The 13,023-nt window shown below is 33.6% G+C and overlaps 1 protein-coding gene across 1 annotated transcript; it reads right to left on the bottom strand.

Annotated features, from left to right (window-relative positions):
* Positions 1-7,252: 7,252 nt before the first annotated feature.
* LOC134278320 (uncharacterized) lies at positions 7,253-11,020 on the bottom strand. Its single transcript, XM_062760629.1, has 8 exons — positions 10,884-11,020; positions 10,639-10,719; positions 10,456-10,519; positions 9,688-9,848; positions 9,141-9,205; positions 8,894-8,985; positions 8,552-8,661; positions 7,253-7,709 (listed from the first exon to the last, which is right to left on the bottom strand). Exons 1-8 carry the CDS (start codon positions 10,947-10,949, stop codon positions 7,380-7,382), a joined length of 969 nt encoding a protein of 322 aa, XP_062616613.1. The 5' UTR covers positions 10,950-11,020; the 3' UTR covers positions 7,253-7,379.
* Positions 11,021-13,023: the final 2,003 nt, after the last annotated feature.

Raw genomic sequence — 13,023 nt, 5'->3', positions numbered from 1 at the left:
ATAAAATGAAATTCAAACATTTACACACATTCAAATGTTTTAAAATAATTTATTTTATTCACTGAATCACAGGGGTGGACATTAATTTATAGTTATCCAGAAATGAAAACGATAAAATCGATTTTTCGACTATTCAGGCACATCAATCATTGAGAAAAGAAATATTGATTAACTCCAACTTCAGATGATGTATGAATTATATCCCTTTGTACTGTGCTGAAATTAACACTGAAGTTGAATGGATTTTAATTCTGACCTACATTGCATGTATTTACTCTTGATATGTTATTAAAAGGAGAGAAGAAAATGAAAGAGTCATTTTATATATTTAATAACTCCTATCCGTGAATCCCCTGTGGTGATCAGAGTAGTATAAGGGGCCCCGATAGGACCGCATTCTGATTGGCTGAGAGAAATCACGTGATCAGATTTGATTGGTTGAGGGGAAGGGGGGGTCAAGGGAGTGCAGCCCCTGGGGATAGGGGGGTCAACAGAGTGCAGCCCCTGGGGGTGATAGGTGGGTCAAGGGAGTGCAGCCCCTGTGGGGGATAGGTGGGTCAAGAGAGTGCAGATTAGGGGGGTCTGTGGGGATAGCCTGGTATATTCATTACATATAGCCCCCTAAATACGGGGGTGTGTTTACACTGTGTTTACATTGGTACGCTGCTACTACGACCTGTTGCATCATCTTTTTATATCTGTTGCATCATCTTTTTATATCTATTGCATCATCTTTTTATACTTGTTGCATCATCTTTTTATATCTGTTGCATCATCTTTTTATACTTATTGCATCATCTTTTTTATACTTGTTGCATCATCTTTTTATATCTGTTGCATCATCTTATTATACTTGTTGCATCATCTTTTTTATACTTGTTGCGTCATCTTTCAAACTGGATTCCCTCAAAACAATAACAAATAACACAGATTTTGATTTTTTTTTTCAATTTTTATTCACAATGAAAAAATACATACATCCAATTACATTTTCTTTTTCTTCTGGGCCTTATCAGTCATCAGGGGTAGTTTCCTCTTGGGTTCCTGAGGCTTTTTCTCCAGTTTTTGTATTTCTTTGACCAATTGTTGATCCTCCTCATTCTCTGTACACTGATTAGCCCAATGACCAGATTTCCCGCACTTGTAGCACGAATCCTGTTTTTTTGGGGACAATCTGGGGCCCAATGTCCTAACTCGTTGCAGATGTAGCATGGATCCGTCTGTGTAGTTTTCTTTTTTTCTCCCGATCCCCCTTGATTTTTCTGGTAAGTGCTTCCTCCTTTCATTTTAGTGATGTAACTTTTCAGATCACTCACCTTGTTGTTCATATCATTCATCTTGTTATCAAGACCAGACAGCATGTTGACAATCCCAGCCAGAGTTGTATTCAAGATGCCCATATCTTCTTTATTCGCATATTCTGGAAGATTATACATCCCCAAATCTAATCCCACTGCATCCTGTGACTCTGGCATGGGGGCTCCTACATATTCTTCAGGTGTCACATAGCTGGGGTTGTGTGAGGTATTCATCATTGCTTCTTCCATATTATTTTTTTTCACATCTGTCAAGTTCGAAATTTCAACCAAGACTGATCGTCAAATCCCAACTCCGCTTTATATACCTGCTGTGTATCGTGTGCACTTTTTACCTGGGCTTTTTTATGCTTATTGCATCATCTTTTTATATCTATTGCATCATCTTTTTATACTTGTTGCATCATCTTTTTAATACTTATTGCATCATCTTTTTTATATACCTGTTGCATCATCTTTTTTATACCTGTTGCATCATCTTTTTGATACCTGTTGCATCATCTTTTTATACCTGACTACACAGGTAAATACTTGGCAGCGATTCAAGTTATACCTTTACCTACGTTTTATACGGAGGGGTATAAATGAGAACAAAAGTCTGGTCCTTTCTTCACATTTGACTATCATGTCAACCCTAATACACACTCACTCTCTGATTTTAAATGGGTATGATTGTTTAGTACGATGGGCACAAAACCACCAAGAATCTCTACCCCCGGGAGGCAGAACAAGTATTTCAGGAAGCGAGCACTATCATGGAAACCCTTCAGGATTTATGGTTACAATGCCTAGCCTTATCACATCATGCGACGAGCATGGGGAGATTAGCTACCATACATTTTGTATGTCGACATATGAAAACAATTCTGCCCCAGAAATGGTACGGACTGAACCTGACCCGTTATTTCGGAAAGCCGTACAGTTTCCTGACCCATCCCCAAGCGGGCAAAGTGATTTTACTGTGGCAGGACATAGATGCGATGGAGAAAGTATGTATTCAATACGGAATGAAATACCTGGAAATTTCACACAAGCTAGGAAAAATCCGTGACTTCTTAATACCAGCCTCAATCAAATCTACGAATTACCCCCCCGAAGACCGGAGAAGTCCCTGGATGCAATTAGTAGCGGATCGAATACGATTTCGGAGGAGAATTCGACAGTTAGAAGCATTGTTAGTTTTTAAGAAATAAAAAAATCATGTAATACTACATTAGCGTTATGTTATTGTAAGACGTCATAGATACACTCTGGTTCGGCCTGTCCCCCTTCAATTTTGCTTTCTCACTGTGGTGGGCGTGTTTACCAAGTGGTATGATTTTCTTTTAGCCAATCAAATTTGATCACATGATTGGATTTTCCATGTTTCGCACGTGCTATTTGATTATCGTCTGCTATTGTTTACAAATACAGCCCCTCCGAGCGCCCAGTGTCATTCCTCCCTGCCTGTTTTGCCAGAGAAGAAAAGAAAAGTAAAAGAAGAAGAAGATGTCGGGAGATTTTTTTTATGAAGATCTTTTCCTCATCCCAGGGATCGTTTTCGAGAATATTTTAATCCTAAGGAGACTTGATAATAACAGGGAACTTATGCAGATAAATTTGGCCAGATTTCAAATCAACACAAACAGAGGGAGAAGACCCCACCCTTACAGGAGGGAATCATCAAAATCGCCACCTTCTCCACCCCCGCCGCCACCATCCAGATCTGCGACCCCGGCCCCCCAAGTCCAAGCCAGGAACCAGGGGCGGATTCCCCCCTGGGGGTTTGCTGTTTCTAACAGGGATATTTGGTGTAGCTTGTGTATGAACGATGGTGAACCAAGTAACTTTGTATGCGGCCGCTGCTTGCAGCGGCCTGCATGCCTCTTGTGCGCTGCCATGATAGTAGAGCGGGGTATACCATGCTCCTTGTGCAGAAACAGTGAGGCCTTGGTGGAACCATTAACCAGAAGGTCAGACAGAGACGGGGACGAGAGTTCCGACAGCGAGGATGGTAATCAAGTAGGGCATGTTGTCCAGCGTCTACTGGCTCATTAGAAGATAGCTGACCAAAACCAGAAACCAAAACTTGAAAAAAAAAAAACAAAAAAAAATTACAAAAACCAAAAAAAAAAAAAAAAAAAAAAAAACCAAACAGCCCTTTTAAGGGCTACCCAATTGTTTCGAAAAGATGCCTTCATATACAGTCGATAAAAGAAACGTTCAGTGTGTGTCTTAGAAAAAAAAGATGTTTTTTTTCCCAAAATACAATCAAAGAAACGATTGTATCTTAGAAAAAAAAAAGAGGATCTTGTTATACAGTCAAAGAAAAAAAACGAAACGTTTGTGTGTGTGTTCAATAAGAGTACCTTCTGTACAGTGGGTAAAAACAAGAAACATTGTGTTTCTCTCAAGTTATAACACCAGGTCACTTTTTAAAAAATTTTTATGTCTCCAAGTACGACTTAATTTTCTATGTAAATAAGGCCGCCATGACGAATCTCCGCAAAGATTTTACCCCAGTGAAAAAGGCTTGTAATCCACCTTGTAGGTCGTTTAAAGTTGTTTCACATTGTTTAGGATTGTGATTATGTTATCGCTCACCTATATGTTTAATGTCAGCTATGCAAAATAACCCATTTCTGCGTAATTTGAGATAATGTTTTTGTCATGTGCTTAAAGTATGGCCTGCTATTCATGTCATCATTTAAAGTCGCTCCTCAAATAAATCTGTCTTAAAAAATACATTTTTACAAATGACATTAAATATGATTAGAGTATAGGAATCCAAATATATATAAGAGATATTATTTTGCATTACATTTATAAGAGGCATTGTCTCATGTAATTTAAATCATAATAACAAAATGGAATTTATTTTTCTATACAGTCCTCAACATGGAAGCTATGTTTTGTTCCTAACCATCTATAATCCATTCTCTAAGTGACGTGAAGCGTGCTGGCTGCTGGTCTTCCTTTTGGGAAATACACAGTGAATCAATTATGATAAAAAACAAAAAACAAAAACTTGAATCTAAAAAAGTTTTCAATGAGATATCATTTTAATTTATTTTCATTATTATTTAGTAAGATAATTATTTTAAATGTTTATATTTTTTTAAATGGATAAAAAATAATAAATCTGATAATGGAAATCAATATCATAAAGATAGCAAGTTTTATAGGAATCCATATATATATATGAGATATTATTTTTGCATTACATTTATAAGAGGCATTGTCTCATGTAATTTAATAACAAAAATGGGTTTTATTTTCTATACAGTCCTCAACCTGGAAGATATGTTTTTGTTCCTAACCAATCCATTCTCTATGAAGTGAAGGTTGCTGGCTGCTGGTCTTCCTTTGGGGGAAATACACAGTGAATCAATTATGATAAAAAACAAAACTTGAATCTAAAAAAGTTTTCAATGAGATATTATTTTAATTTATTTCATTATTATTAAGATAATTATTTAAAATGTTTTTATATTTTTAAAATGGATTAAAAAATAAAATCTGATCATGGAAATCAATATCATAAAGATAACAAGTTTTTTTTATCTCTTAGTGCTGATGAATTTCTGAATTTTCCATTCAATATTTGACATTATATCACAGGGAAAAGAAAAACTACTTGAGTGTTTCTACTGCCTCCCCCCAGAGATCTGGTTTTGAGTGCATGGGGATTGCGGTGGACCTTCTCTCCGGTTTAAAACAGACTTTAGAGTATGACAGATAAAAAGGTACTTTTTTTTTCTTCTTTATTTTACATCAAAACAATAACACATACATACACTTAAAACATATATCGACAAGTAATGTTCACCTGTTTGTTATAAGTGTGTGCAAATTGTTCAATATAATGTCTATAATGATCCCGATTTCCTTTTAGTCCACAACATAATCCAGAAGGAAAAGCATAAGTCTGGTAAGGTAAACTACCCATTTGTTGTAAACAAGCTTGAAACCATTTCTCTCTATTATATGCTGTGTCCTGATAAGTGGTAATTCTTTTCGGTCGGTGACTTGCTTTTCCATAATCCCATTGAGCTAGTAAACAAATGACCACAGGGGTTTGTGAGGTAAACACCTTAATAGTGCCTGGAATTCCTCTATCTTGTTCTAAAGCTATATTTTGAAATCCTACAGCTCTGCGGGTGGCATCGAGATTGGCTTGTGGGAATTTCTCTGCAATAATTTGACTCAATCCATAAGCTTTTACAGACAAACAATCACATTGATGAACAATAGCTTCTACCTCACAGTTGAGTAAATCACCTTGTATCTCCTGGACACTCATGATGTAAAATGAATATATTTTCTTTAACACCTTGTTTTTATACCCCCACCTTGAATTGCATCATCTTTTTATACCTGTTGCATCATCTTTTTATATCTATTGCATCATCTTTTTTAGATCTGTTGCATCATCTTTTTATATCTATTGCATCATCTTTTTTATACCTGTTGCATCATCTTTTTATAGTTGTTGCATCATCTTTTTATACCTGTTGCATCATCTTTTTTATACCTGTTGCATCATCTTTTTTATACCTGTTGCATACTGAAAACACTAACACATAAATATTAATAAGAACACAGATTTTTGATTTTTTCATTCTTTATTTGTAACAACAAACAACAAACAACGTATTTACAATACATTTTGATAAAAACATTGACACTTTTGTCCATGACCCGTAGGTAATTTATGATAAGTGTTTTGAAACCAATTTGCCACATATCTGTCCCTTTGTAAAGCCGTACTCTGGTCAAAAGGGAATAATCATTCGTCCGCTTTCTTTCTTTTCTTGTCTCTTTGATGTAAATAATACACGCAATATTGTCCACATACATCGGTATTCCAGTCTTGATAGCGATACGGATTATAAATCCATTGCTGAGCATGACGCTGGATAAAATCTTGAATTTCTTTTTGTAAGGGAGGAAATCCATAAGAATCAAAATATTCCACCACGGGATTGCTCACATACAGACACACCCAATGTTCTCCAGGTCGATCTTGAGGATCTGTATTGACCACGACAGCTTTTTCTCCAGGTCTTAATTGATCCGGTAATAAATCTACAGGATACACCCCTCCAAAAGAACTCTTGAATTCTCTGGATAAGACTTCTCTCAATTGTCCCGTATCCATTAGTAATCAATGCTCACTTCTCTCTGTTTGTTAATTTCTAATAGGTTATCGAATTCTGCATACACCACACAATTGATGGTGTTAGGTGTATTGTTGGTAAACTGCACTTCTACTCTCAGATTCCCTGTTTCTATCACTGCATGAAAAAATGTCTTTACAAAATAAGTAAAGGTATTGAAAATGCAATATTTACAACGCCTTTAATTACATTTAAGCATATTTACTTTAAAAAGAAAAAGTTGGTAAATGTGATCTTTAATTAAATTTACTGCAAAGTAAATTTTTGTAATGGCCCAATTTACTACACCTTTACAAAATAATTAAATGAAATATTTACTCAAGTAAATGCAACTTTACGGAAATTCAAAGGTTGTCTTTGACAACATATTTACAAAAAGTCAAATATTAAATTTACTACAGTAAATATATATTTTAAAAACAGTAAAGATCGTCTTTGCCGGGTGAATTAAATTTAAGTAAAGATCAAATTTAATTATAATTAAAGGTGTATAAATTTAGGGCCTTGACTTTATACTACCCATTTCTCATTTTCATTACAATTTTGTTGATCTTTTTCAAAAATTATATTTTTAATGATTAGATTGTGTTCATATCTGGATTCATGAAAGTTCCTCCTGCGATTTGATGTCAATAAATTACAAAAACTGCAAATTAAAAAAATCAGTATTTTTATTATAGATGTTGATCAATAATTTGTATTCAATATAAAATCTAAATAAATGTTTATAAGACAAACATAGCATGAATTTTTATGTATTAAAAAAAAAAACATCAAGATATATACATGTCTGCATAATTGAATTTTATACAAAAAAAAATATAATGAATGCTCATTAACACACTTGACATAATCCAAGTATTCAATTAACATTTGAACATACCAAAGCTTTTCATACATAAATTTAAGAGTCATTGTTTAGAACCCAGTCATGATCACTGGCTAGTTTTGGGGGATCTTGTTGTCTTATTGACCCCCTGCTTCTCTTTGACAGAAGTCTTTTGCTGCGTGGAGGACAAGTATCTAAATATTTCTTGTCCAGGCTTTCTTTGATTTTTTTAAGTTCTTCACTTTCCCATGAATATGAATGGGACACAAAACCATCATCTCCCTCCTCGTCACTACTCATGAATTTGTAGGCATTTGGCAACTGGAGGAAAGACTTGACCTTCACCTTTTTCTCCTGGGACCATCCTGTCTTCTTTTCAATGGCTAACACTCTCCTCTTTAATTTCTGTTTAAGAAAATCAAAACTCTCAATTTTAATAAATAAAATGGTTGTATAGAGCACTAAAAAGAAATTCTTTTACCTACTGTAATATTTTATTCTCTCAAGAGACGATTCATAACAATTCTGGATTACGGTACTTAATTCTCTTTTTTCATCAAGTTTTTAACCTTAAGAAATATTATAACCTTATCAAAACTTGCAATGAACTTTAATTGCCAAGGTGAGCCTTAAAGGGGCATGTATACATTTCAACTTAAGTTTTTAAACCAATTTTAGTGTTCACAATTCCTACTTAAGGCATCATCTATTGACTAGCTAAAATTTGAACGTCATTTGTTGATTAACAAACAAGATACAGAACTTAAAGTTCTTCATAACGTTTAAGGCTTGTGCCTTGTTTTTTGTTTACATATAAAAAGTATCAAATTATAACAAAAAAATATTCAGCAAATGAATATATAGTAACTGTCAAATTGTATTTAAAATTAACTTTTATTTGAAAATAACTACTTCGAACAAATATATATTAGTTTATTAACCTGTGTAAACAAAAACATGACACAGACCTTGTTTATGTAACAAAAGCTTGTAGCTCTAAATCTGTCTTATATCTGGACAACTGACGTTCAAATTTTTGATAATGATTAGAAAGACCATAATTAAATAATTGTAAAAATGGGGGAAAAAATTAAAATTTTAGCTGAAACTGTGTCCATGCCCCTTTAAACTATACCCTGGCATGCAGAGGTAAAATTAACTCCTCTTTTCCTGACAAGAATATTACATTCGCCCGAGGATTAAGTGACGTGTATGAACAACCCTTCATAAAAATCCAAAAGGTTTACCTCTTTTTTTCTTTCATAAGTTGCCTGTCTCTTTTTATGTAAGTCTGTTTTGTTCTTTTTCTGCCTGTTATCTGCTTCCTTTTGCGATGTAAAATATCTTTTTATTGCAGCTGAAAAATAAAACAGTTGATTGTTACATAAAAACTTCACAGTTAATATTAAATATTGTTCAATGTAATTAAATATGCAGCCTCTGATTTCAATTAACTTAAAATTGCTCAAAAAAGTTGAGTCGAGCCATTTTTAGCCAGACGAAAGAGGGCAACCAATTTTTAAAGATGGCCTTTATCACAGGAATCTTCCTTTAATTGTGAAAATATGTAGCAATTCTTATTTAGGTACCATTTATAACATCAACGCTTTCATCTGGAGCGATTCCTTGCACACTTTTCCTAATAAAATCTGTCATTTCAGAGTTTTCTTCATCCATAAATCTGCAAAATATTAATATTATATACACATATATTAGTGTCACATTTTATGAGTTAATACGAATAAAAATAGAATACAGAAAGAAGTAGGCGTCTATGATTGAATACAAGGCATGGTGATTGTGATTCTATATGGACAGGTATATAAACAAAGATACCTTTTATTGCAGTTCCATTTCAAATTTGTCTGTTGGCCATTTAAATATGAGTCCTTCACTGCACTCTAAATAGAAAACATTCTAAGAGTGCAAGGGGTGTAATACAGTATGATCACAATACAAATTTTGCATTGATGAATGATTTACATGTAAATATTTTAATGCAATGCATTTGTTGAAGAATTTTTAACTCCATGTACATGTTAGTGTTTTTTCAAATAATTATTAGATTGTAGGGATAAAGAAAGTCCCCGTTAAAAAAAAAACGGATTGTGAACATCATTAATCATGTTAATGATGAAAAGCATTGTTTAATTTACTGCAGAAATATTTGAGTCAGTTTTATTATATTGATACATGTATAACAGAATTTCATTAATTTAAGTTACATATTTTCTCATTTGAAAAACTGTCCATTCTTTTACCAACAGAAAAAAAACATAATAAAATTAAACTTTCACAAAAATTATACATGTAGATGATAATATTCTGTATCACATAATTATTTGGAAAATAGCTTAAAATATATATATTCAGAATTCCTCACCCTAATTCTTGCCGGAACATGTACTGGTTCATTAGTTTCTTGCTTTTTCTTTTCAATCTCTGCTTTAACTTCTCGGATATCTTTCTTTATAATGGCCAATTGTTGAAGAATTTCATTTTGGTTTGCAAGTATCTGAGAAATTTGCGTCTTCATGCCACTGCCTAAATGAAAATTTTGAGGAACATGTACCAAAAAAAAATATTCAAAGAGTTAATTTTATCATTAAGTATTTGATTATATTTAAAAAACAGTGTTTTTTTTTCAGAAAATATATATTTTTATTGGTTAATGATCTGGTTTAAGTAAAAAGTGTATATAAATACTGTTAAATTTTCCTTTGCATAATACATTTATTATCAACGCAATTGCCCAAAGCTCTTATCCATTATTAAGTGAAAAGCTATAGTAAAGAATATATGTTTGTGAAACACTCCTCCTCCCCACCCAAGACACTGATTTGTTTCTAAAATTGCTCGATTGTACCCAAAACAGAACTTGACCTAGATATTCTTGCGATAAAATTTCAATTCAGTATGTACATCCTCTCTGCAAAGAAAATGAAGGGACTCTATTGGTGGACTAACAGACAGATAAGATAGATCGACAGCAGCATATATTTCCACTGGACATAAAAAAGTACTGGTACCTTGTAACCAAAATTTCCTTTAGTAAAGCAACTTCTATCCAACCCTGCAGTTTTCTATATAAACATATGAAATTTAAAATCCTCAGAGATTTAATTTAAGTTTCAAAATAAATTTAACTTACTGTTTGATGGTGTTCTCCCTAGTGATACACTGGTCGGCTGACTTTGGCTTGCATTACCCGGTGTCTAAACAATAATAAGAATCGAAATATTAAAGTCATGCACCCTTACATATTCTATAACCTTCAGCAGTAAATTTTGAATAGCTCTTATATAAAAATATTAATCATTATCTCTGTTATTACCATCACTGTTTCCTGAGAAGCAGCAGATCGACTTAGCTGAGCCTTTCTTTGTGGATTATTCTGTTCTGTAGATCTTTTTCTCTAAAACAAACAATTGATTTAATACATCAACAAATCTACCAACCTGTACAGTTCAATTGTAATATATAGATAAAATTCAAGCCATATAATAAATATTGTATAACACTACTTTTTTACTTCTTGTATACATGTTCTTGACTTAATTTCACACTTTAAAATCTCACCTTTTGAGTCTGGAAAGTTGGGAGGTGATCTGAATTATCTGATTCTGATGGGGAAAGTTGTCGCATCAATGAAGTACTCACGCCCTTCGCACGCTTTCTAGGAGATCTTCTTACTGCTGTAGTGGGAGGATAACCGCTTTTCTAGTTTATAAACATGATCATGATGATAAACTAGGTTTCTGATCTTTAAACATTATCAACTAAATTATTGTTTTGCAATACAGAGGAATGTGAAAAACAAACTTAATTATTACAAATCCAGGAGGAGAAATTACTTTTGGGAAAATTAACACATTCCACTGGGAAAAAAGGTATTTTGGGGATAGGACCCATAAACAGCCCCAATTGTAAAGAATTGAGAGCCCTGAATATGTCATACAAGGATTACAAGATAATTATTTTATTAATTATATGAAAGAATCCCAGCTCTATTTGCACCAAACCCACCAGGTGAAATGGTTCATTTTTTTTAAAGGAGAAAAATAATTGATTTGAAAATACTGCATGTTGGACAAAATATATGTATTTATCCCATATCCTTGAAATAAAAAATCAGAATTTTCTGCACTCATTACTGATTCTAGAATTATTTTTCACGTTTTTATTTTCCTAATGGGGTATATGTATGATGCCCAAGGGTAGGTCAGGTTGTAGTCCAAGCTACCAATAGAGCTCTTACCTTTTTTGCCGGGTGATCATGCTGCCAGTCAATATTTTCAGACCCAGACTCAGAAGGCTGCTGGCTTTGATGATCACTATTCTTAGCAGCTTTTCTTGGAGACCTCCTCACACCTGATGACTGTTTGTTTAATGTCTTTTTTTTCTGAAAGAGAAGACAACATTTTTAAAGTTTAAAGAATCTGAGTTACAAGGAGGGGGGGGGGGCTTAAGAAATGAAATATTTAAAAAGTATGTCATATCAAAAATATCTGTGGAGAAAAAATCCATTGTCTTTGTTTTTTAAGCAAATTTGACATTACATGTACCTTTTGTCTTTGGTTTCTTTGTTCTTCATCATCTGATTCTGATGAAGACAATGGCCATACTCTGTGTACAAGTGTTCCTGTTGCAGCTTTCCTTGAAGACGAAACAGTTGTCTCCTGATGTTTCTGAAGACCATTTACAGGTGTAATAAAATTAATGATAAAGTTAAAACTACTTTTTTTCAAATTGATGACTTTTATTACTAGTATGCATGAAATTATTAATATAGAAAACTGGGTTTCTTGCTCTTTTTTTAAATATTGTAGAAAAAAAATCAAAACAAACATTCTAAATGATCTACATACAATACACCTGAAAAATTCAGTGTTTTTTTAATAAGCACATGAAATTCTTAATACTACTTTGTCCTTTAGTTAGGTCTCCAAATGCAGGAGAATGAAATTTTAGCAGAGAAATATGAATAAAGGCAATCATTTTTTTCCCAAATTTGCACAATCTACAAATTAACTATAAGATCTTGCAAAATAATGCACCCCCCCCCCCGCCCCAAGATTAGCAAGTCTAGGTTGTTCAAAGTTTATTTTTCTTCGCTAGTGACAAAGTCAAATATTTTGCCCCCCCCCCTACCCCTTCAACCTATACACTCTGGAATAACATTGATTTGGTTTACAACTTGAATACTTCCCAAGGTTTCACAATAAAATAATTAAATGTAACTTTTTTGATTACATGATGTATAGAACAAACTTCACAGCTTCAAAATTAACACAGGATTTTAGTGCCCTATTGCACAAAATAATCAAAAAGTGTAAGAAAAAACATGACCGTAGGAACCGGGGGTACAGGGGTTCCCCTCCCTCAAAGTCAAAAGAGTATAGATGTATTCTTAAATTGCCGATATAGGCCTAGTATACATTATACTAACTATAGAAAACGTAGGTTGTCCCCTCACAAAAATAGTTTGATGACCTTTTCATTGCTTGTCAAGGAATCTTTGGTAGGGGATAGGGCCTAGTGCTCCCATGTCCCAACTGAAAATTTTTTTGGCTGCCCCCCCCCCCCCCCCGGTATACGCGGTATGCCTGATAAATAAGATACAGATAAAACTTGGATATAAAAAAAAAAGCAAATAAAAATGCGCTTGCGTTTTCATCACTTCAAGTGTATTTACCTCTGTAGTGCTATTTGAATATCT

This window comes from Saccostrea cucullata, unplaced genomic scaffold (assembly GCF_032062105.1).
Source record: "Saccostrea cucullata isolate Sc308-1 unplaced genomic scaffold, CSIRO_AGI_Scuc_v1 ctg16766, whole genome shotgun sequence".
In the NCBI taxonomy this organism is placed as follows: Eukaryota; Metazoa; Mollusca; class Bivalvia; order Ostreida; family Ostreidae; genus Saccostrea; species Saccostrea cuccullata.
The sequence above is the reverse complement of the archived record's forward strand: the minus strand, read 5'-3'. Positions and strand labels throughout refer to the sequence as shown.